General features: G+C 41.8%; 2 protein-coding genes across 3 annotated transcripts in view; one reads left to right on the forward strand and one right to left on the reverse strand.

Annotated features, from left to right (window-relative positions):
- Positions 1–23430, forward strand: part of syn3 (synapsin III) — a 139252-nt gene that overhangs the window by 69189 nt on the left and 46633 nt on the right. The window lies entirely within an intron of this gene.
- Positions 85–22212, reverse strand: LOC113009241 (metalloproteinase inhibitor 3). The gene is made up of 6 exons (XM_026147443.1): positions 22082–22212; positions 19486–19965; positions 9636–9718; positions 7730–7841; positions 4353–4474; positions 85–2419 (listed from the first exon to the last, which is right to left on the reverse strand). Exons 2-6 carry the CDS (start codon positions 19823–19825, stop codon positions 2222–2224), a joined length of 855 nt encoding a protein of 284 aa, XP_026003228.1. The 5' UTR covers positions 19826–19965; positions 22082–22212; the 3' UTR covers positions 85–2221.

The raw sequence follows: 23430 nt of genomic DNA on the forward strand, positions 1-23430 counted from the left end.
TATTATTCTTTATTTCAACGGGGGGGGGGGGGGGGGGGGTCCACTCTCACGGATGTGCACAAAAATCACCCAAGACCTCCTGTGGAGCATTTTTCAGTAAGTCTTTATTATAAAAATATAAAACACAGAAATTAAGTCAAACATTTCTACAACCCCAACAAGGAAATATCCCCAACCCACATAATTCATAAATCAGTGTTTACACACAGACTGTACACAGCTTCCTTGATTGGATTTTTTTTCCTTTTGACTGATTTCTGTGTTAAGCAGATAGTATATTTACATAAACATGAACCACAGAAATAATGACACAGAAATGCCACAGCTGGAGGAAGAGCTCATTATGTATGGAGGTGAAGAACGATAAACTAAATACTGCTGAAAGATTCAGTCATAAAAAAAAGAAAAAAAAGAAAAAAAAAAGTGAGCTCCCGGCTAACCTTCGCTCAAAATGCTGTTTAAAAAAAAAAACAAAAAAAAAAACAGAACCGAAAAACCCCCCCAAAAACAACAAATAAGAGAAAATATAGAATTTCGTAGAAATTAAAGGGATTAAAAAAAAAAAAAAAAAAAAAAAAGTGACACAGATAACCAGAAATGGACCATAAATGAAACACAACCTAGTTAGCCTAGCTTCACATAGTCTGGAAATAGCACAGCTAGCATAACCATCTCAACATATGAAACATACACAGTAGTGTTTGAACGAATTTTAAACCACCGTAGTTTGTCCTTCCTCTCTACTATGCTATGCGAGGCAGTTTACAGTATCCTGCTTTAAGCTGCCATAAACTAGGCTAAATCACTGCCAAAAATAGATGCATAATTAGCACAAACATGTCAGAGTGATATCAGTATTCTTTTAGCAAACCAACAGTTTCTGTGCTTGGCGCTCTCTTAGCATAAATTACGAATGGGCTCTTCCTCTTTGTGAGGCCAGTCTGTGTCCGTTATTGGAATGGAATGAAGGGAAGTAAAAATAAGAGAAAACCCCAGACGGGAACAGGCGAACAAGAATGAATTTAGTGACAATATATTGTTACTTTCATTTATATATAATGTTCATCTCAAATAGTTAAATAAAAAAGATTGAATATACACTTACAAAATATGTCCTTCTCTGAAACCTCTGTTATAGTTTTAATTTTATCGGATTGGTAACGAGTACCAGCTTGGGGGGGGTGGGGGGGATTATAATGAAGCCAAAAAAACCAAACTACCATAATAGTACCATAATGTTGAATTTGCTGATGCTGGTGCTTCATTTAATACACTGCAGTGAGTTCACGATATTATTTGGCCTGTTTTTCTTTTATGCACATATACCACATAGTATAACCCAATAAACATATAAATAAATGTAATAGAGGTTTCAGATGAGTTGATTTCTGTAGCTTATTTTATATACAGCAACAAATAAAATATCACCATCTCTGCAAGAAATCGGGCGCTTCCCCGCGCTGGCACTGTGTTACTTTTGTGAAGCAGTGCGCAACAGTCGCGTTAAAAACAGGAAGCAGACTTACTACCATTATAAAGACGTGTGTGACAGTTCAAACTGAACATAACCGATACTTCACTGTGAAATATTGTCCATTTCACAAAGGGGTTTGAAGCCAAAATAGACGTGTATCGTTAACATATATAATATGTTGGCGCTGTTTCGGCCATGTTCGGTATATTGATAGCAACAAGCTAGCTTTACTCAGCAAATTTACAAAGGATCATCTTCGTAGTATACTTCGTCTGACACCTCCTGGCTTTTGCTTTAGAGACTTCTCCTCGTTCAAATGATCCTGACACTAGCTACTAGCTAAACTGCAGGTTGCTAATTGAAGCCAATGATACTGATGCTGTAAATAATACTTATGATTAAATCTTTTCAGAAGCTCTCAGTAGGTTGAGCGAGGTCTTACACTTTTTATTGGCCCTTTCTGTCTTTGTCACCGATGTCAACTTGGTGCAAAGGACGGAGTTTGTAGTACAAGGAAAAAGGAGCCACAGGACAAGCTGTACAAATAAAGGGAGGGTGGGGGGTATTATTTTCTATCAGAAGTGCTACAAACAGGCACTGTAATAGATTTGCTCTTTTTTTTCCTTTAAAAAGGGGGACATCACCCAGGCAGGTGAGCTCGAACAGTCCTGTAATACTCTAAACGTGACCAGGGATGGGACGGAGTTTGGGAGGCGGCAGCGAGTTTCAGTCAGAGGGCGTTTGTGTTCAGGGGTCAGTGGCATTGATGGTGGTTTTATCACGGGTGGTCATGCCTCGGTACCAGCTGCAGTAGCCCTCCTTCTGCTGGATGCAGGCGTAGTGCCGGGACTGGTAGCCGGGATAACCGAAGTGGGACAGCATGTCCGTCCATAAGCACTCGTTCTTGGAGGTCACGAAGCAGGGCAGGTAGTGGCAGGGCTTAATCTACAGAGAAAGGAGAAAAACCCGAGATGAAGCCTGACAAGCACTATCCCATGATTTGGCATGTTGCTAGAACATACATGATACTGAGTTATAACAGCTTTTTATTAGTGCTGTCAGCGTTAACCTCGTTAAAATGACGTTAACGCCATAACCACATTAACGCGGCAAATCTCCGTTAGCAAGTTAACGCGGATGGCCCCGTGCGTGGGGCTGCACGGCGTCAATGCGTTCGCGCGGTTAGCACGTTAATAAGTTAACGCTGTCATTTTAACGCTGACAGCACTACTTTTTATATTATAACTAAATATCATACCATAGCGCTAATTAGCTTAGCACTTATTAGCTTTGAAAGAAGAGGTTAAAAATGGCGGAAAATGGTTACACTAGTTGAGCTTGGATCTGGCTTCCTAGGTAGCATAGCAAAAAGACAAATAAGCAGATTTTGGCAGTATGAAAGATGTTCCCTGAATACTTAAACAATTTACCGACTGAGTTTTCTCAAATCCTAAAGTACTTTGAATTTACAGTATTTAGGTTTATTTATGGTTCATTATGAATTAGCTTAATGAGTGCTAAGAAAAATAGCTTGGATCTTCAAAAACACTTGACATGAAATACATGCTTGGTGAAACAAGCAAAACATGCATCTTTGCTCTACTGCCTTTCAGCGTTTGCTTTCAGGGATTTACTGCAGAAGATTTATTGATCTGATGGGACTGGGGGAAAAAATGGCAGCTCTCTAAATAACTAAGCTCAAACCCAGTAAGTCTACACTGGCACGTGCTGCTTTGTGCGACGGAACGTTGACATCTTCCTGAAGCAGCGAGAGTTTTTTGTAGTTTGTCAAGGATTCAGTTCGATGTTAGCCTTTCGTGCGTCACCACTCCAGGTGCTCACACAAAAAGCAGCTTCACAGATGAATATACAGCCTGAAGTGACAGGAAGATTCACATAACTAACCGAGTCGTCACACTTATCTGGATATGAATTCAGCAGCAAATTCAATTAGTACATTAAAGGCCACGTTTGCCATTTTTGGCTGCTTTTGTTACTCAGGCCAAGAAAGTTCATCCTCCGTGGCTCAGAGATGTCTGACATAACTTCTCAGTTCGAGTGCTTCTAACGATCTGTAGAGAGTAATAAAACTGCCACGACATGCTTCTTCGCGCTCCAGTGCCGTAAGTCCTCATTTGTGAAGGAATGCGAAGGACAGAGGAGCTGTTTTTTAAAACCGTGCAGTGATTTCTGTGTCTGCTTTGCGCTTAAGAGCCGTCACCATGACGCCTCAGCTGATTGATTGCCTCCTTCGATTGCCTCTGGGCTGCTGCCACGTACAATCTGAGCACAGTTTACTTGCTTTGGCCCGTATTGGGAACAAACAGGTCTCCCTGCTAATCCACTTATACTGATAGGGGCCCGGCGCGTTAGCAGATGTCCGCGGCGCCGCTGTACAGTAGGATGTTTATGAGGCGTTTCGGCAGCTGCGCAGCAGCAAGCTACATGTGTGAGTCACATGAAATGGGAGGCTTGAGCTGATTCCAGACCTGTTACTTAATTCCCTGTGACAGTAGTAAAACTTGTTTTTTTCTCCATTTCTATCCCAGCTAAACATCCGTGATGAATAATAGTGGGAATTAGACACTTAAAAAGGAGCTCATATTTCAGTCTTGATAAAAAATAATCCGTTCAATGGCTTGCAGTAGAATTAATGATTGATTTGATTCTTCACACAGAGCCACCATAACTAAGTATACACATCCTTCCTCCTGTACTGTTTAAATCCTGTTATATTAATCAACTTTATAAGTGGTCATCCAGCAGGATAACATTTGGTTGCCTTTGCAAAAATGAGCAGCAGTAAGCTCCTCTTGAGCCTCGTCTTTCCTCATCTATCATATCCTTGTTGGGACAAAGGTTGCCTGTTGACACTCACCCTGCAGTTGCAGCCCAGCTGGTAGCGATGGTTGATGCCTTTCTTCTGCGACAGCGAGAGGCGCTCCCACCGCTCGTTCAGGTTGCACAGCCCCGTGTAAACCTTGCCGTCGTAGACTCGTCCTGTGGAAGCACAGGATATTTGGATGTCACTCTTAGATTGTGTTCTCACCTCTGTATAAAACGATGTTTAAGTACCTCTTAGTCTTTAAAACGGACTCTGGAGTCATGCAAACAGATGTGAGGATTTGGCATTTTTCTTTGCCAGACACACACATGACAAACTGAATCTTCGACTTTGGACGAACCAACAGAACGACATTATCGACCTAATTCACAGAAATTTTAATATTTTCCAAGGCCTTAAGGAGCGTATTTACTTTGTTCTCTCTGGCGCCCAATAAAAGCATCTGTACTTGATTAATGTGTAAAGACCCACACATTAATCCCGACTCAGGTCACGATGCATGCATGCCACTTATTTTGTAATCGTTTCAATATAACACAGGATACTGTAGTCCCATCACTCAACCAGTCCAACTTATTTGCCCATGGTAAGACAATATCATACAGTAAGCCCATATTAAACCAGCACCTCTATTTCTGGATATCCAAATGTCAGCAGACATCTATTTTTAGTGCTGGACCATTTGCATCTTACGGACTCCCGAGACAGGTGCACAATGGCACACTGCATGTGCTCGGGAACGTTTCGATGTCATCAGTGTTGTCACCTCATGGGAATGTGACAGCTCACAAATATGTGCATCTTCGACCCCCAGTGCACCTCCCAATCGGCCTGCATCGTTGCACTGGGATTACTGGAGTCGCTTGCGGGTTTATTACATGGTGCAGAGTGTGCGACACGCACCTAAAATACTAATCGGGGTCAGCGCCCTTATGCTTGATCAAAAGAGATTTTTGCAGCTCACGCTGGAGGCCTCGGTGTGTTTAAATTGTTCTTAATACAATCCTAATTATATGGAGTTCTTTCTATAGATGCCCTGGCAGGAGCGAAAGACACTGATGTCCCCTCGCACCCGGACTGGGTAAACATAGCAGTCACTGCCCAGCAACGCCAGCTCGTTGGCTTGCACTGTGCGGTGCAGTTAGAGTATTTACAGGTCGGGACTTAGCGACAGTTATATACACCAAGCACAGCAGGGTCCAAAGTAAACTGCACCTCTGTTAGAAATAGCAACTCATAAAGTGCTTCTGCTGGAAAATGCCAGTCGCTTCCTGCTGGCTGCTAATTACGAGTTGTGTGTGAGAGGAAAAAACAAAACAAAACTGCAGTTTCTAGACGGCGAAGCTAAGGGAAATGAGTTTTAAGAGGGCCATTCCTTTGCCACCTTGCACGGTGGCAAACAGTAGGTTGTAATTAGTGGGAAACTTTGTGTGACAGGACAAACCAAGAAATCCTTGGGGAGGAGAAGTGTGTGTATCTTGCAGTGATGCTGGCTGGAAGGCCTCTGAATGTTTTCAGCACCCATTTGGTGATAAAATGGATTCAGTTTGGATTTAATCATGCCACAAGCTCAAAAAAGGATATATTGAGAAAGAGTGTTGCTAACAGTTACACGTCCTCTGAGACTGTCACATACAAGCAGTCGCTAAGTTTATGTTATTACGAAACAGACCGCGAGTGGTCAGTTATAACTTTCTCTGGTGCTATCACAAATTAGGGCTGGGCGATATGACCCAAAATTCATATCTCGATATTTTTTAGCTGGATGGCGATATAAGATATATATCTCGATATATATTTTTTAAAGCCATAAAGTAAGAACAAAAAGAGAGTTCTTAGTCAAAGCTGTGTCCCAGATGTCACACAGGCACTTTTATTAACATAGAGCAGATGTACATAAAATTTACTCAAAAATAAATTATGAGCATTTATTAAATAATAATGCTCCATAAATAAAAGAAAACAATGTTGTTTTTGTGCATAACAAAAAGCTCACAAATGTGCAGTCAAAATGTAAACTAAAAGACGAGCACTATAACAAGGACAGATTTCACAGCTGCTCTGTTCCCAACTTGTACTGCGTGACTGACAACCTGGAGTTTGAAATCCGCTTCGCAACCACGTCTCTTAACAGGTGCCATTTATGGTCCTTATACACAGTAAGGTAATATTACGTTGAAGCACAGTACGTATCACTCCGCGAGGCTCAGCCGTAATGCTCCGACAATCCATCAAGCGGTGCAGCTCCGTAGCTTACTAAAGTCGTACTAAAACATTTTTTGACAGATTGCTGAGCGCCGTGTTCCACATAAAATCGGTGCGCGGCCATCAAGCACAACCAGAATTCATACATAAGACGCGCTGTCAACTTTTGAGAAAATGAAAGGATTTTAGTCCGTGCAGCACCTCTGGGCTGCATGGCGTTAGCGTGGTTAGCTCGTTAGCGTGGTTAGCTAGCTAACACGTTGACGCCGTCCAGCCCCACGCACGGGGCGATGCGCAGTAACTCGTTAACGGATTTGCCGTGTCCATCTTGTCGCTTCCTGCAGGTGAAGCGATGGGGGAGAAGGGGGAGTTGTGTTCAGTGAAGGAGAGGCGAGGCCGAGTAACGTTGCGTAAAGACGAAAGTGGACGAAAGAGAGGCAAACTTGCGGCTCCGCAAGTATAATTATAACGTAACATAGACTATATCGATATAAAGGATATTGTCACATCTTATATCTCGTATAAAAATATATCGATATTTTTTAAAAACTCGATATATCGCCCAGCTCTATCACAAATGATTACCTGAAGCCATTTATCAGAAATGCCAAAGGCAGTAAAATCAAATAAAAACACTTATTTTGGACAATCAAAGACCTTCACAATGAGGATATTTTGTAAAAGCAACTTTCAGCTCTTATCCCACCTCCATACCCTTTAAAAGGCCTGTTTGATGTTTGATGGCTGAGAGTTAAGTCAGAATTAGGTGCCAGTTACACTCGGGGTAAAGCTTTGGCACTTAGCTGTGAACATTCAACTCGGGGGAGGAGTCTTTGGAATGCACCAATTAATCTCCTCATGAAGACTCTGAGCCCCTCCCCCTACACACAGAGTGGAGCAGCCACTCCAGAATGCTTTTTAACCGAAAACTAATTTTAACCAAAACTTAATCATTGCTTGTTCCACTTACATTAAACTCGGCACTAAAAATGACTCTGAGGAGCAGACAGCCATCGAGCAAAGCTGGATAGCTTAGCTTAGAGTTTCCTTCATATAATTTGATTACGGTGACATTTTCTCCCTTAGCACAGATTTCTGTAAACGTTGCATAGCCTCGCTTTGAGAGGGTTTCTCACACTTAACGTTGATTATTTCAACAGTCTGAGTAAAAATCAGTCAGAGCAACGCTCAAAACCACGGCTCACCTGTGATCAGGTACTGGTATTTGTTGATGTCAAACTTCACACCGCACAAACTCTCCGAGGCGTCTGTGTAAATGTGCTGCACATGCTGGACTTTTTCAAATCCTTTGTACATCTGTAAGACATGAGAATCAAACATGGAATTACACCCCCATGCTCTTTAAAAATAGGAAAGTGTAATGTTTCTGCACCATGGCACTCCATCTCTTCCTCAACCTCCACATATAAATAATGACGAATGGAAACAGCACACTGGCTTTATCAGATGACATTTCTTAAGGAGCGCCTCAGGGGAGAAGGAGTATTTGGCTCTGCCCTCAACCTAATCATAGATAACATAGCTACGTTGTGTAATATGCTTTCACTTTGATGGCGTTTTGGCAAGGTCACTGCTAAAATCCAGTCCTTCCATTCAGCTCAGTCATGTAGAGCCCGAAGTGAATGTTTGCTCTGAGAACTTTCTGGATTTTTCTTCCCCTGGCAGTGTAATCTATTTGTCTGGGAACAACAGGAAATCCCTGTTTAGATGCGGCGTTCTGAGAAAAGCAGAACAAACTGTTACTTAAGCCAGAAACTGTGGCACTTTGGGAAAGCCAAAGGCACAAGTCTCATAGGATCTGTTGAAATTTGAAAGGAATTGTGTAAGTTATTAGAGCAAAGCACTGTTTTCAGTACAAACCAGCAGACTGAAATACAAATAAATAAACCAAGAGGCTCAAAGGCCACGTCTAATTGCTGAGGATAATCCCAGAGTGGCACCTGCTATGCTTCGCCATCAACAGGCCACTTGATGTTTTTGTTACAACCTGGGATTTTACTGATGCATCGCATGACTCTACTGAAATATTTACACTCAGAGTGAGGAGTTTGGTTGAGCTCTAATGCCCGAAAGCCTGCTAATCCTCCAGCCTGGCTTCTATCTGAGCAGCAGGCCGATGTCAGCATCTGTCAGAAATATGCAGCGTTATGTAAGAATATAGAGGAAGTAAAGAATGAGCTTTCAGGGCAAGTATCCTGAAATGCTTTTCAGCTATTACACGGCAGCTGAGGGGGCGGAGAGACAGCATTGTAAGTAAAATGTAACAAGCCACGATATGTAGTCAGTTATACTTAAAAATGAGAGCAAAGATTGGTCTTCAGTTGAAAAGATGCAGAAATTTTACAATTTATTTGCTTCAGATTAAAAAAAACAAAAACCTTAAATAAGTGACAACACTGGGGGAAAAGCCAATCTTTACTAATAATAATCAGCATATTTCTTTCCTGTAGTGTGACAAAAGAAAACTAGATAGGCAAGCCTCATATATACATGTATGTGTGGATATTTTCAGGCTATACAGGTAACGTCCCATGTCAGCAGATGTCATGGTTTCATGGAGCTCAGGATTAACTTGTCATCACTAGCTAGTACATATCATTAGCTAATAATAGCAAAATTCTTTTTCTCTGTTCATGAGAGCTAAAGAAAAATGCATATAAATCTTATATAGAGACCATTTTAGAATATTTAGATAGTTTGTGATTGGCTTAGTTTAGCAGAAGAACTGGAAACAACCAGCCATTTCTGTAAATGTCCAGTCAGTTGCTAATATGACTTTGAGTTAAATATGGCGCTGTAGTATAGTTAGCTATACTACAGCGGGAAAAAAAACAAAACTTCGATATTGTTAAACTACTGTTATTTGTATAACATGTTATTTGATCCTGTTTTTGAAATGTAAACAAAAGCAAGATTAGATGTTTCGTTCCTTTTGGTCGTTTGCTAGGTGTCCTGGAAATCTCTTCTTGGTCATGTTATTGCACAAACACAGGGATTAAACTGAAACTTGCCATAAAAGGATTTTGCTTTCTGTAGCTTTGTATTTAACTCAGGCAAACAGCATCGGATTAAGCAGATGTTTGTTCTCACCTTCATTTGCTTGACAGTGTAGCGCATGGTTCCAAACGGTCCATCTCTCAGGAGCTTCTTGCCCACCACTTTAGCTCGAATCACTGTGAAGAGAGCACACAGGTGCATTCCTTTTAGCGTACAACTTTCCAAGCAAATAAACACATTGCTTCTGTTAAATGCCGTTTCAGGACCAGGTTGGCACCACAGTTAACCATTTATGCATTACTTCCATTTGCTGAGAAAGCCAATAGAGAAAAATCACTAAAGGAAAGAATGAGTTTGATACAGAAATGGAAGGAAAAGAGTCTGAACTAGAAAGACATGGATGTCTGCAAATAACTACTCTAGGGTGGGATTGGAAAAAAAACATTCATGTTCACTGTTATTAATTTTTGACAATCTGAATACTAAATCTTCACATAATTAGGAAAAAGTGACTTTAAACAAAAACAGGGTCCCATCTTTGGGAGTACAGCTTGACAACGATCTTATCAGAGTGCAGGACCCTCATGTAAATGTTGGCGAGGTGAAAATGCTTAGCGGCAAGTTTGATTTGTTTGCTTTCACTTGTGTTGGCGTAAGGGGGCTTATTATGAAAGGCCAGGAACTGGGAGTGTACAAAACGAGTGATCATTTGAGCTGCTGCTTCAGCGCCTGCCTCGAGCTGCGGGCCCTGCATGAGCTTTCAGTCCCGCTCTGAAGTTCACCTGCTGCCCAAAGCCCAACAGCCACAGACACAACTAACACTGACTATGTTTGTTATCTTCTCCCTGTGGAATTTCCTTCCCAGATTCTTTGGGGTTTCACATTCCCCAGAAAGGGGGGAGAAAGAAATGAGGCATGTGGCATCTTCTGTTGGATTTCTGTTTGTCTAGCTGTCCTGCTAAAAGGCAAAAGGAAATTGGGCATAAAACTACAAGTCAAATAGGAAGCTATTACAGCATGGCCACCCAAAAGTGGTGACCACAGATTTATTTTAGTTATACGGTCCCCTATTTGAACCGAGACTTTATTTATGCAACACACCAAATCCTATTTTGAAGCAGTAAATTGAGCAATGCAGCCATCCAGGAGCCTCAAACAGATTTTGTGTTACTTTTCATTCATTTCAGTCTTCTTTAGTAGAAAGCGGTGGCATTTTGTTAACTGTCACTGTTAATGTCACCAAATAAAAGATTAAATCACATTAAATCGTAAATTAATAAAAAAACCAAAAAAACATGGGTCACTCCTTCCAGATTCCAGCCCCTGCCTGCCCTCTACTTTCTGAACTTTTGCAATAACTTGGTGCACAGCATTTGATCCATTAACCTGTCAGCTCGCTCTATATGAACTCAGGAGCGCTGCTATGTGATCAACCTCTGCTAAATGCATCTAAATGCTGTCTGACAGACGTCTGCAGCTGCAATTACAACAGCACAGGAGCACAATTACACAGGAATGTGCAGATATAACTGGATACTTTTGCCTCATTTCAGTACACTGCCGCCATTATTTTCAAATGCCACCCGAAAACGCAGTTTCATTCTCTGCCCCGGCCTCAAAACCAACCCTCAGGACTAACAAATGTTTGTGTTTGACGAGTCACAGGTCAGCTGATTTAGCTGAAGTACATCCAGATAGGACCCCTTCGTTTTTCTTTAGACGAAGGCCACTAATTGGCCTGTGATAATAAGTGTGACGCACCAAAGACAGGATTTCCTCGAATTGACCTCCTCTGCATTCAGCAGTTATATTTGCAAATGACCGCAGAGTTGCCAGCTCACATATTTAAACCCATTTCTCACATTACCCTGGTTCATCTGGAAACTACAGGTATACTAAGTAGGTACTTTCTAAACTTCTTTTAGTGTTTTTGATTGACTCAAAGTTAGCAAACTACGCTAGCTAACCTAGCCTGGCTTCCAGGTCTAAAAAAGGAAGTCAACAGCACTTCCAGCCTTAAATGTGTATTCTTTTTAATGGCCAGCAGGAGGCGATCATCTGATTGCAAAATATAATTTGTATAAAAACATTTAGTTTATCAAAGCTAATATTTTAGTAAAACACTTTTCTTATTAGTTTATGGGGATCATCACCAGGTTCAATAAAACCTGAAGTTAGATTCAAATAAAGAACATAATTTACAAAATTACAGCCATCGTTTCTACGGTTAATGAGTGGAAGCTAGGTAACCTAGCTAAGAGTGATAATGATTGAAAAAAAAAAAAAAGTTTGGCTTTAACAACTTTTGAACTAAACCAAATAAAATAACACGTGTAATAGTTTTGTTACAAAAATGTATTTTAATATCAGTCATGTATTACCTGGCTGAAGGTTCACTCCATCTTGTGAGGTAAATATATTAACTATTATACCATAGCCATGTCTGTCATGTTAAGTTTAGGTTAGCGAAACCTAACCCGGGCTTATGCAGTGTTCTTGCTATTGGAACTGTCAGTGACGAGTGAGGAGGAGGAGTCTTTCCCTGTGGTTGTCACTGCAACTGCAAGTGTAACTAAAATATGTATGAAGAAAATTTTGATCTGGAAGCACCCTCATGAGAAGAAATTAATCTCTTTGCGCAACAAAAGCAGTAGGCTAGGCCCAGAAAGGAAAGAAAGTTGACCTCAAGTAGTTCACCAACCTATTGTTATTCAAAACAGGCTATAACCCCCCACCCTCTTCCGCCACTACCTCCCCTCAGAACACTTTCCTTGTGACGCACAGGGATTCATCTTCTGCTGAAGACCTGACACACATTTTCAACAGTGGGAGTCTTTTTGTCATAAGAGAGGTAAACAGGAAATAACCTGAAAAAAAAAGAAGAAAAAAAAATCCCCCTCCACTCTCTTGCCTGAAGCAGGTGATTACACAAGCATGGATGCAAATGCTAAGTCTTAAGGTGAGCGTGTAATTTAGTTAAACATTTAGCCAGCCTACGTACAATGTGGCAAACTGCAAGCATGGCAAGAATAAGGCTAGTCGTTTGAGTGTGTCTGTGGATGTGTGAGGGAGAGGAGGAAAGCAAGGCACGGGGCGCGTGACGCCGATTTTGGTATGCAGAAAGTTGTCCAAGCTTGAGGAGGCGAGTAGGAGGAAGAGGAATTCTCAGGACGACACACTACCACGCTCAAAAATAAACACTGAAACCGAATCCCCAATGCAGAGCTTTATGTCAGGTGAAAAACACTGGCGCAGAGAGCATGCAGCGCTCGCTCACATGCCAAATGGAGGGAAGCTTATGAAGCACAGGGATTTTTCTTTCCTATCACTCTGATACCATGATGGTCGATTTCTGCCAAATCAAATATAAGAACCTAACAGTCTTTAAATTTGGCTTAAATGTGCTCAAACGTAGCAGACTTCTTAAAAAGTACCCAACTGTAATGTCAGTCACCAAGCTTCTAGCTAATATTTAAGCTAAGTGAATACCAACACACAGCTGGTAATGCCAGACAAAGCAAAGTGCAGTGCATGAAAACGAAAATCCATTTAACTGCCTGTGAATTCAACTTCTTATTCACCAAATTAGAAAGTTGATTTCCCTTCATTAGAGGCTCCTGCGGGATCGAGCGACAGGAACCTTGAACCAACTACTCGTTTTAATGTTGCCGTCACGCTAGCAGACCTCAAAAATGCTAGTTGCCAGAGTTAAAATTGGTACCCTTTTGCACACTTTGGCCAAAGTATCTAAAACACAGCATCGTGCTCTACAATGAAACCTTGTATCTAAATTAGGGAGTATGCTGAGAAAGCTCTGGGAAAGGCAGTCACAACCCAACACTGGGTGCTATCTGTGCATCGTACTACCTTTGCACCTGCTTTGCATTTTCCTCTTCTTGCTTTTTATCTTTGCCACTCACCGACTTGCTGTTACTCACTCAAATCACCAGCTGCCTTTCACCTTTTTACCTGTTAGACTGCAAGTGTTGCGTAAATCTTGGTAACACTGACAGTTAGAGGTCAGTACAGATCAAACAGTACTTGTTACTATTCTTTCAAGTTCGCTAACCTTTAATAAACATACTGAAGCTGAATAAATGACAGTTTTTTGGTTTATTCTTCATTGTGTTTTCATGTATGAGTGTTGTACCATTGTGCGTCGCCCCTGTATTGGCCTCTTGTTTTGGAACAGTTAACCTCTGGGTGGCTGTGTGGTCATTAGAAGGGAAGGGCGGGCTGGACATTCGATACGCCTGGCTCAGGGGACGAACATCCCAAGCTTGTATGGAATCCAGACTCTTTGACATCTCCTCGAATTTTAACTCACTTGAGGAAAAGTATAAAAATCTGATCCAAGCTTACATAATTCAACGGTGGGGGGAGAGAGCAGATGCTGCTAAAGGGAGTAGCTATTTACCTGAATGCTACATAACTCATTAATAGGAGGATGAGGTCACAAAGCTCAATGCCATGCATCGCTCTAAACCCACTATGCTTTGCTTGTTTCACTAAGCTCCTCTATGGATAGCAAACATCCACAGTGGGGCAGGATCCTTTCTTTCAATGGCCTGATCCCCAATCCCAAACCGAGCATAAACGCATATCACGCTAATCCTCAGCTTCTAACTCGGTTTACAGCGCAAGCATGTAAAAGTTTGCTCCTGTCACCTCCAAGCATTTTGGGAATGAGCGGCATTACGAAGCAATATTGAATTTCATGGTCAAAGCTTACTCCCAGACCTCTAATCTTGCTTCGGGAGGGCTTTGGAAAAACAAGTGCTGCACATTTCCTCCTTGTGAATGGGCTGCTTTAACCCAGCTGCCTAGTAGAGGCCAACAAGGTCTTTGCATAAGGCAGCAGCCAGGTCATTGCCCAGTGCTCAGGTATGTAGCAGGGGAAAAAAAGAAAACAACAAAAAACAACCAGCTACAACTCTGCCAACTCTAACAGTAGGCAGTACATTTTGGGCCTTTCTATCACATGACCACAGAATAAAGTCCAACACAGACAGGAAACTGCAGCACATGCATGCTTTTGTATGTCACAGTTTTAGATTTGTCAAGTAAAAAGGAGACATTCTGCAATAACCTAATTTTCAACCCCTTTAACCTAATTGTGATTCATCCAGTGGAGTGCCTGCGGGTGATTGTGGGTCAGGGCCAAGAAACCAAGAGGGAAAATGCTTTGAACTCCACTGATGGTCTTAAATTTGGAAGATACAGGCTTTGATGTTGACGTTGAGAATTACAGCCCTTCTCTCCTGTCAAATGAGCATTTCAACCCTATGCCGTGTTGTTTTCCACGTCTCCGAGTCCAGCGAAGAAAGCAGGTTTCAGTTTGAGTTGACAGAAAGAAAAAAAAAAAGACATTCAGCCTAAAACAACAACAATAAAAAGATCTCTACACCAGTTATACAGTTAAATTGTCCATGATTTGGTAATTGCACATGCTGGGAGGCTACACTTGACCCAGAATATCCTGTGAGCATGTGACCTTTTAGTGTTTCTGAAGCGCTTCTCATCGAGGGACTGGAGGTGCGCAAGCAAACCGCAAGCATTCAAAGCACAACCCAAGCTAAGCCCAGGGCCTTGGAAATGGGATTTGTGGGGCTCACAACTGATCGCTGGCCCCCATTGAAGTCAGTCCCAGATTCTACACTGCAAGTCTCATGGGGTGCCAACACCACAAGCTATCCAAAAGATCTGAAGGACTGTGAAAGGCATCGCTTGAGCGTTTGTCAAACGGGGTCACTTGGCTGAAGACACACCCACAGGCTCTGTGATCAGTCCCCACCAAAGAGAAAACGGCCATTTTGGGGCTGTAATGTCACAGTTTCTGTTATCTCCCCTTATAAACAGTGGGATCCTCTAAAGTATGACAGGCTAAACCTGCACCACCTCCTCCTCCTCTAAGATGCTGCAGAGGATTCACCAAACCATCATTGTGAGTTGCTGCCCACGTCAGAGCTAAATGAAGTGACTTCCACCTACAGAGGCACGCTGGTTCTGTCCTCGGAATCTGAGCAAAGAGAAGCCTCCTTTTCACAGGCAAGTCTGGCAAAGCCTTAGGAAAAGCAAAGTCTTGTGGAGCGATTATGACACTCTGAGACTGGAAAAAGGAAACTGCAAATGAAATGGCATTTTTAAAGTTACACCGTGTCCTCGATGTGACGTTTTTCTTGCTGCCAAGGGGTAATAAAAATATGTGAACTGAACAGGATGTCAATCGACGAGAGAAAAGCAGGTTTATGAGAGCTGCTGGATTCTGGAAATATGAGCTTTATTATTGTTTATTGATGGTGATCCATATGCTAAATCGTTAAGGTTAACAGAGCATTTCAATGGGAAAATCTACTTTCAGAGTTAGCTGACACCACTAGCTTTGTGCCGGTATGAATACCATGCTGTACATTGAAGATAACCAACGCTAAAGCTTCAAGCTTAGCAATTTAGGCGTTGCTACCTTGATGTTTTGAAACGTGATGTAATCCCTCCAGGCTCATCCTAAACCAAATCCTCCTCTGAGACTAATGGGGACCTCAGACCCCCCAGTACACCTCTACAGAGTTGGATGCTTTATAAGAGTCAGAGGAGTCACCGCCTGCTGGCTGCTGAAGAGAATGCAAGTTCAAGGCACTTAAGCCTTTAAAGTATGAACTAGAGATGGCACGATACCACTTTTTTATGTCCGATACCGATACCGATATCATAAATTTGGATATCTGCCGATACCGATATGAATCCGATAGTGTTTTTTTTAAATCAACAAAACTGTTTTTTAAAATATCTTGCTGCATTTTGTATAAGTTCATACTCAAGTTTAAAACAACAACTACACTAAAGCTATTCTGTTATACCTGTATGCAAAAAAAAAATATTTCATAGTTCAGCAATACTGATCAATCTAATAAACTTAGACCTACACCATCCTCCCTATTCTGGTATTTTAAAGAGTACTTAGCGTAAATATTAAGCAACCTAACTAATAGGGTTCCAACTCCCAGCAACAAAAATAAATAAATAAAAAATAGGGAACCACCCCTCACGCTCCACCTCATGATGCTTAATCGACGTAATCAACCTTAATTTGATGCAGTGTGAAAAAAAAATGCACAGAAATCAATTATTTTTCAAGAAATATTAAATAGATTCAACATCTTTCTTCAACAAAATTGCAGACTGCACAGATGGTACCTTCCCAAAGGAAAAAGTACTATAGCTTACTAGGGTATATATATTAGACTTAATAGTCACTATATACAGTAATTGACTTCTATTCATTTTACATCAAATTAAAACTTTGGGTGTCAGATAATTATTTATTAAAAGCTCGACATTTTAAATGAGAATAAGAAAGAAAAGTATGTCTTTGTGCCCCCTTTTCCCTGTTAATGCCCTATCGGCCCCCCTGGCTAAACTTTGCTAGATCCGCCCCTGCACAGTTACCAGCGTCAGCTACGTAGAAAAAGATCCTCGAGTAGAAAGTAATATTAAATACGTTCTAACAACAGCTGATCAAGCTTAAACGTGCTGCTGTTGTTCAGCCGCTGGTTTCCTCTTTCTGGTGCAAAGTGGGCCAAAAACAAACCAGAGACACGGACTCGCGACAGAAAAGCCGATCAGCTGATCGTTAAGCAGTTTCACCATTGAAGTAGCAGCAGGAGAGGCAGTCGCTTGTTAAGCTTAAAGCAGGAATGCTTTACAAACATTCAGAGATGGACTTACACACTTGCTTTACTTCTCTCGGGATAACTTTGTCGGAGATGAAATGCCAGGTTGCTAGCGAAGCTCCACATGCTATCCAGACCACCGACAGGTCCCGCATGCCACAGCCGCTCTATCACGTGATGCATACTGCTCCGACGTGCTAACGTTCTGAGGTGAGTTACGGCGTGTTGCAAGTTTTGTGAGGTGCTTTCGTGATATTTAATGGATCGGATTACATTTTTTTATTTTTCTCCGATATCCGATCCAGTAATTTAGGTCAGTATCGGACCGATACCGATACGTAATATCGGATCGGTCCATCTCTAGTATGAACCATCAAATAATTGCCAAAAAATAAAATCTAACAAAATTACAAATACACCTGTATATTAATTTGGATATATGAGTTTTAGTTTGTGTCATATTTGTTACATACAGCTTTGTTATACTATTTATTGCTTAAATATATATTGTGAATTTAATTGTTTCAGGTTGGGGTGTGTGTTCAAAAATGAAATCACACTGATGATGTAGAAGTCTCAAAAAGTCATGTATCAAATATGGTACACTTTGCATTGCAGGTGTATTATTGAATTCTGACCAATAAGCTGTGTCCATCTTTTATCTACAGTTTATGTTCACTACCTTCAAGTTAGTTCGCTTAGCTTAACTTAGCATAAAGACAATGAAAAAAGGAGGAACCAACCAGCCTGGTTATGTCCAAAGACTCAGCTATAATTATAAAGTTGAATAAATAATGTCTTCTTTGCTTAATTCATACAAAAGCTTTGGCTGCAGACATCTAAATGTAGTCAAAAGGGCACTTTTAGGAAGTCTGCTTCACCTTTAAGAATAATGGGTATCATTTGTGCAGTAAATTATGATTTGGTGTGTGTATTTAACATGAAGAAGTCTCCAGTTTCATTAAGATTTTAAGGCATCAGTAACTAATGTTCTCTATAATCGTTTTCAGCCTCTACTGGTTACTAGTAGCAAGTACAAGATCATTAACAATGATGTCAGAGTGTGTTCATGTGAATTAGCTGACAGTAGGTGTTAGGGCAAACACGTGGGTTTACACACATGGTAGCTGTGTGTGTGTGTGTGTGTGTGTGTGTGTGTGTGTGTGTGTGTGTGTGTGTGTGTGTGTGTGTGTGTGTGTTCTGAACTGAGAGATTATTGTTTGAGCTCGGGCTAAGGATTTTAGAGTGCCTCATGACGGTTCACACATTTTCAGGTCAAATGAGATTAAAACAAAATATCGGCTCCAGTCAGAAACCCAAATGCGAGTCTGCGCTCCTCGTCTGCAATAAAAACCGCCTTTCTGTCCCATCTGAAACACTTCAGCCCTCTCTCCCCCTACAGCAGAGATCAAATGATCCTCGGGTCTTTACTGGTGTTATCCAACCACAGAGGTCAGGTTGGACCGGCGTTCCAGGCTAAGCCAGATCCTAAATTCATATTATTCTGGGCAGTCAGAGAAAGCACACCCAGGCCAGTAAAACAAGCCATGTACACCTCGACCCTCCACTGCTGCTTTATCAACCCGAGGCCGGGGGTACTGAGCCACTCAACACAGAAATACCAGAGCGTGCAGATAAATAAACAGTATTTGAAACATGTAAACTCACTGTGGGTCTTGTTTTCAACTGGTTCCAATTCACACCAATCAAAGAACATTCCCCCTCACCCACCCATCCTCCCACCAGAGCACAGCTTTGGGAAGAATGTGCAGACATTTGTGTCCCGAGCAAAAGCGGAATATTTGAAGTAAATTAAAAGTCAAACAGTTTTCTGACACACAGACACGCACAGAGCAACAACATTCAATCATCTGTGTGGGGAAGCCTGCTAAGGATCATCAAGGCAGATGCTGGAGGAGAACTCTGCACTCGCTCCGATTTAAACAGGTGGGACCACGAGGTGAATTGAATCAGGTGATTCTTATACTCAGGTCCTCAAGCGTCTTCATCAGTTTGGGACATTTTAAGCTCTCTCACTTTAATCAGCATCCTGCACTGACCAAAAACTACCAGAGTTTATTAAAAATGTCCAATTCACAGTGAGAGATCCGCATGCGAAAACCCAGAAAGGACTGGAAGGAACCAGTTTTTTCACGCTCCTGTGACAAGCAAAGCTTTTATTTTAACATCTGACCTCCGTGCAGTGGTTAGAATAAAGTCACACTAATTTTCATGAGTATGAGAGGGGGAAAAAAAAAATCGGGGTTACCCACCTATGTCGGAGTTGCAGAAGGCGTCTTGGGGGTGCGTGAGAGCGCACGAGCAGCCCTCCGTCAGCTGGTTAACATGCAGGGTGCTGAAGATAAACAGCAGGCTGACCAGGTACACTGAGTGCATTTCTCCAAACTTTCTCACTCCCTCTCTGGAATAAAACTGTCCGACTAAGTCCGCTGAATCACCACCACACGCTGGCTGCTGCTTCAGTAAGTAGTCAGTAGATGTAGCAGGTTCTGCGAGTACCGTCCACGTCTGTAGTGCTGCTCGTCTGTCACAGCTCGCTTCTCTCTGCTCGAGCGTTTCTCCCTGATCCCGCGGAGGAGCACACGCGCACATATAAGCGCGCGACGAAAGGTTCACGCCCCTCCCTCTTCAGAGCTCGCAACCAGTGCGGCCAATCACACGCTATTAGGAATAGCAGACACGATGACATACTGGAACATTTCCCCCTCTTCATCTTATTTTCCCATACAGACCTAAATATAATAAAAACAACAACAACAACAATAATAATACAGAAACATAAAGTAGAGAATGAGATGTTAGCTAAAAAAATATGCGTGCAACTGTTTGATGTTGATCACAGAAGGGAAAGTGGGGTGAGATAAGTGAAGCTCAACTAGTAAAAATGTCGTCTAGCGTCATGTTCATTACAAACAGGATTTAGTTATGTAATAACTAATGAAAGACATGTAGATAGCCAGTATGAACTCACATGTCATACTGGTACATAAAAAAAACAAACAATTAACACAGTTTCTAAGTAGAAATGAGCAACTAATGAATTTAAAGAGTTGTTTATCAAATCTCATTCACTAGATTAATTCCAGAAATACTTTATCTCCCCCTCTCCTCACCCCCTTCTGACTGCAAGAAGAATAACTAAATAATGAACAATGTCTCCTTTATTCTTTTGTTTCCTTTTTGCTCATTTCTCACCGAGGAGCCTCACTTAGTCATCCTGCCCACCCTCTGACGCCCCCTTTAATTACTAATGCTGAGTAATAGCAAACACAGTCTGCAGCGGCAATCCGAGGCAACCAGATGACTCTTCATCTCTGCACAGTAAAATCAACAGATGTGAGGGCAGAGAAAGCCACTCTCTTCTTTTTTCTCTCCCTCTTTAAGGTTGATCATCACTGTGCTTGAAGATTCATGTGGACCTGTGGATAGCTTCACTTTGTTTTGCAAAGGCTTTACTCAAGCCACCTGTTAGGCACATTCAGTTATATTAGCCAGTTAAAGCCTCTTTCCTCTCCCTCCTGACTGCTTCACAGATCCGCTGCTCTGTCGCCACCGGGGCTTATCTGCTGAGAGACTGAGCGAGCTATGTTAAGTGTTCACACTGCTCGTGGTTACATAAGCGCGGCACAAATAATCATGTCGGGGAACTCTGACCCTAGATGGGCCTTCATTAATGGTTATCACGCTTTAAAGAGACATCGCAGGCACACCAAGGCTTAATTTTGTAATTAGCAGGGTACTGATAAGCATGTGAAATTTCAGTTTTAAACTTTTAATCATAAAATTTAAAGCTGACTGTTTGCCTTGTACATGTGGTCCCATTATGCTCGTTTCTTGGATTCTGTTAGAGTAAATTTGCACAACTCTAAACTCTTTAAATGCTGTTTTAGCACCTCTTTAAGCCAGCTTACTTCTGATTGCCTGCCCCTGGCAAACTGAAGGTTTGAACAGCCAGTGGGGGCGGGCCTTGTGTAACTGCTACATTAAGGACATCCCATCTTTTTGACATCATGTAGATCAAAAAGTTGAGAAGTTGTTGGCAGCATCCATTGATTTTACTGCAGAGAGATTGCTTGTTCTTGGAAAAGCATATGCCAACTTTGAGAAAATTCAGTCATTTAAAGGCCACTTAATGGATGCTTTTGTTAATGTGTCACACTCAGAAATACTAACAGGCTGAAATACTGCACAGGCACCTCAGGACTTTCTGTTTTATCCCTCACCCATGACTCGCATCAAGAACTCATCAAAAGAAGTCAGTGTTTGTTCAGCGGTACATTCAGGTGTAACGCGTCAACGCATTTCAGCCAGCAGGACATTAACCATCTGCGGAAATTCATTTTCACAGTGTGTTATCAGAGGTACAGCCTCATCCGATGGTCAACAGCAGCTACATTTCCAGCACACATTATTGAAAACACGTCAGCTGCGTAATTGTATTCAAGCACAGAAAATGCCCATGCTGTTAGTACTGTTAGTTCAGTCTCCGACCTCAAATCCAAGCCAAATTTATTGGCATCCCCTACTGAAGCAGTGAATCTGCATGTGTCATTTGTGGCTTTGGCGATGAAAACGGGAAGGTCCAGACTAGCAGGAAGTTAAGGCCGGCTGCAGAAAGGAGTGATTCACTTGGGCCAAATGACATATGACTTCATAGCAGTGGAACAGCTCTGCATTTCTAACATATTGTATAAGATAACAACATGAATCAGGGCCAAAGAATGCACAAACCTAATATGGTGATTATTGGCATAGACTGCTTTAAAATATAAATTGTCCTTAAAGTTGTCAGAAGTGATTGTCAGCTCAGAGCCAGTTGTGCCATACTATGAGAGGCTGAGGACTGACCATTTTCTTTTCTTTCTTTTTCTTCTTCTCAAGTCCTTCGAGTTTGTAGGTTCTCTGTCATCCAGGAAATGGTAGTCCTAAGTCAGGAACTCCAGGCCTCAAGGGCCGGTGTCCTGCAGGTTTTAGATTTCAACCTGGGTCAACACACCTGAACTAAATGAGTCATTCATTACCAGGCTTCTCTAGAATTCAAGACATGTTGAGGAGGTCATTTAGCCATTTAAATCAGCTGTGTTGGATCAAGGACACACCTAAAACCTACAGGACACCGTCGACACCTGTGTCCTAAGTGCTTGAAATTATGGCATCTGGACTAGAAGAGCACAAATCACAACAGGTGTTTGCAACTGTTGAAAATTTCCACCAATAAGAAGGGAGCTTTTTCAGTAGGGCTTTACAGATAAAAATATACTAAGTGCTATTGTCTCTTTACACTCAATGAAAGAATAAAAATATACAAGTCATCGAATTTAATATGAAATACAGAACTGTGAGAGTCTATTCAACTGAATTAAATTCAGTTTTATTTATGTAGTGCTAAATCACAACAGGAGTCACCTAAAAGTGCTTTATATTGTAAATAATACAGAGAAAACCCCATCCATCAAGAACTCCCTCATGAGCACTTACATGGTGACAGTGGGAAGGAAAAACTCCTTTTAACAGAAAGAAACATCCAGCAGAGCCAGGCTCAGGGAGGGGCGGGGCCATCTGCAGTGACCGGTTGGCGGTGGTGTGCGGTGAACACACTCGCACGTTGTCATGACCATTTAAGTCGTGGCACACAGTGCTCACTGAGCCCATACAATGACTTTGGACTCCTGTCGGGCACCGTGACGTCATTCTGGGATTGATTGTCCCTTCTTTGTTTTGTCCTTGCAGAGTCGTCTGCAGATGTACGTATGATAAGAAGCTATAAATGAACTTGAATGAGCCCCGCCCTCCTCTTCCTTTTGGGTCTGTTTCTCTCACTCTAATCTGGGCAGAAAGCAACATGCAAACTTTGTCCTTTGGTTTCTGTCAACAGGAATTCTTGAAAATGTAGGAAGTTGCAGAGTGAATGTTTACGAGGGTGGCCGACGGAAGGCGGCTCGAAAATGAAAAGCGCAACACTTCACTGCAAAATATTTCTCGGAATGTAGCAAGCATCAAAAAAGTGATTTATTATGTGTAGCGCAGAGCATGTGAAGGTAAATTTTCCTTTTTGGAGTGAGCAGCTGAATAGAGAGAGCTGTTCACCATATGTGTGTGGGTTCAGTGTGTCTTTTTGGCTTGAGACGCTCTCGCTGGATAGTCGAGAGAGTAAGACAGATGCGGTGGGGATGCTCGAGTTCAACAATAAGTTTATG

This window comes from Astatotilapia calliptera, chromosome 17, assembly GCF_900246225.1.
Source record: "Astatotilapia calliptera chromosome 17, fAstCal1.2, whole genome shotgun sequence".
NCBI lineage: Eukaryota > Metazoa > Chordata > Actinopteri > Cichliformes > Cichlidae > Astatotilapia > Astatotilapia calliptera.